The 2218-nt window shown below is 59.6% G+C and overlaps 2 protein-coding genes across 2 annotated transcripts in view; one reads left to right on the top strand and one right to left on the bottom strand.

Annotated features, from left to right (window-relative positions):
- The window catches only part of H696_02453 (hypothetical protein), a 1437-nt gene extending 288 nt beyond the window's left edge, over positions 1-1149 (top strand). Inside the window, exons 2-4 of the mRNA XM_009496357.1 lie at positions 169-298; positions 388-726; positions 896-1149. Coding sequence (XP_009494632.1) covers positions 169-298; positions 388-726; positions 896-1087 — 661 coding nt within the window. The 3' untranslated portion in view covers positions 1088-1149. The remainder of the gene's footprint in view (positions 1-168; positions 299-387; positions 727-895) is intronic.
- Positions 1150-1885: 736 nt separating this feature from the next.
- The window catches only part of H696_02452 (hypothetical protein), a 2807-nt gene continuing 2474 nt past the window's right edge, over positions 1886-2218 (bottom strand). The window contains exon 4 of the mRNA XM_009496356.1: positions 1886-2070. Within this exon, the coding sequence (XP_009494631.1) occupies positions 2060-2070 (11 nt within the window). The 3' untranslated portion in view covers positions 1886-2059. The remainder of the gene's footprint in view (positions 2071-2218) is intronic.

Below are 2218 nucleotides of genomic sequence, written 5' to 3'. Positions count from 1 at the left end.
CCCCGAGAGCCTGGTCCCTGCTGCGCCTGACTAATCACCGGCCTCTGTGCTACTGTCCGCACCTTTCCCTCGGGTGTCGCTCCTCTATCGCGTCATCTCTCCCCTCCGCTCTGGCTCTCTCGCTCGCTCTCCCTCCCTCCCCAAACCCCACTAAATCTTTGTTCGCAGCGAGACCAACATCGACAATGTCCTTCAGATCGACAACGTTTTCCTGAATGTCTCGCGTGGCACCGTCCCCAACAAGGAGCAGCTGATGAAGGCCTTCAAGACGGACGACGTGAAGAAGATCATCCTCGAGGTGTGTCCCGACCCATTAGCCATGTCTGCCTATCGGCGCCGGCTCCTCGCCCATCCCATGCTAACTCCTCTTCTTCTGCGTGGGGGCAGATCCTCGAGAAGGGCGAGTTCCAGGTCGCCGAGCGCGAGCGCCAGCAGCACTCGGAGAACCTTTCGCGCGAGGTGGCCCAAATGGTGTCGGACATGTGCATCAACCCGGAGACCAACCGTCCGTACCCGGTGACCATGATCCAGAAGGCCATGACCAGTGCCAAATTCACGCCGAAGGCCAATGCCGGCGGCAGCGCCAGCAGCAGCACCAACGCCGTCAAGCAGCAGGCCCTGGAGGCCATCCGTACTCTGCGGACCAGCGGCGTCCTGCCGATCTCTCGCGCGCAGATGCGTGTCTCCGTGACGATGGACTCGGCCCGCGACGCCAAGCGCCTGATGGTGCGTGATGCACCTTATTTTGGGCTCCCCCCCCCCCCCTGCCAGGGTCGACCCTTGCCCGGGATCGTGCGGCCTCGGCTTTAAACCGGGAACTAACTCCTTTGTCTCTCTCTCTCTCTCTTGCATCCCTCCGACTCCCTGATGTCCCTCTCCTGGGGCTGTGTGCCAGGAAAAAATCCGCCCGCTGTTTTCTTCAATCGAGAGCGAGGATTATTCGTCGGACTTCCAGCTCACGGCCCTGATCGACCCCGGTGCCTTTGGCCCTCTGAATGATACCCTCAATCAGGAGACCCGCGGTCAGGTTCAGCTGAAGTTCCTGTCTCTGCGTGAGGTCCGCGAGGGCGAGGAGCGCATCCAGTGAGCCTCGTGCTCTTTCCTTTGTGACCGCCTTGACCCGGCCAAGACTAGACATGCCTATCGCTCTGTACCGTGAGATACCGCCACAAAAGAGACCGAGGGTAGGGGGGGGGGGGCGGGAGACATGTTTCGAGCCTCATTTCGGCGTCGCAGCGAGAAGATGTATGCGAAGCATACTCTCTCCATTTTGGATGTCCTTTTCATATAAGCCGGGCGAAGAGAGGGGCGGGGGAGGAGCGAATGGATTGCTCTCCGACCAGGCAAGACTTTTCCCTCTCTCCGTCGGGTCATTGGTGCCCTGCACCTGTGTGTGTGTGTGTGGGTCTCAGACCGCACATGGGCTGCGCATTGCCAGGCACAAGGCCGCGTGCGAGTGCGCCGCGCGGCACCTCCGTTGTGTTCGGAAAGTTTGATCGTTTTATTTTTAAAAAGCTGGAATTCACAAGGGCACTTGCTGAACAAATCGCGTGCTGGGCAATTGTCAAAGAAGGGGCAGTGATCGGCGCGCGCAGGGCTGAAGATAGATGGAGCGGCGCGCATGCACGCGCGCGCACACACACATACATTCATATACGCAGCCGCCCCCAGATCGGAAGAGCACACGTCGCGGCACCTCCGTTGTGTTCGGAAAGTTTGATCGTTTTATTTTTAAAAAGCTGGAATTCACAAGGGCACTTGCTGAACAAATCGCGTGCTGGGCAATTGTCAAAGAAGGGGCAGTGATCGGCGCGCGCAGGGCTGAAGATAGATGGAGCGGCGCGCATGCACGCGCGCGCACACACACATACATTCATATACGCAGCCCCCCCCCCCCCCCCCCCCAGCCGACACACATTCACGGCATGCGCATATGCCATCGAAGGGGGAGATCCCCTTTCTCAAGCGCAGAGAGGGACGAAAGCAAGAGCGGCGAGGCCACAAAATGCGGCCAGTCACACGCACGCATGCGCACCCGAGAAAGGATGTTTGAGCACACTTACAGGCCGTCTGTTTGGGAGAGATGAGGCGGAGCAGAGGGCAACACATGGGTAAGAGAGGGGAAGGGAGCGAATGATGGACGGCAGAAGGGGGGAGAAGGACAAAAAAAAGAGGGCCCATATGGAGGAGGAGAGCCACCGAGGCGGAGAAGGGCGGG

This window comes from Fonticula alba, assembly GCF_000388065.1.
Source record: "Fonticula alba strain ATCC 38817 unplaced genomic scaffold supercont2.3, whole genome shotgun sequence".
NCBI lineage: Eukaryota > Rotosphaerida > Fonticulaceae > Fonticula > Fonticula alba.
This window is presented reverse-complemented; position numbering and strand designations above follow the sequence as displayed.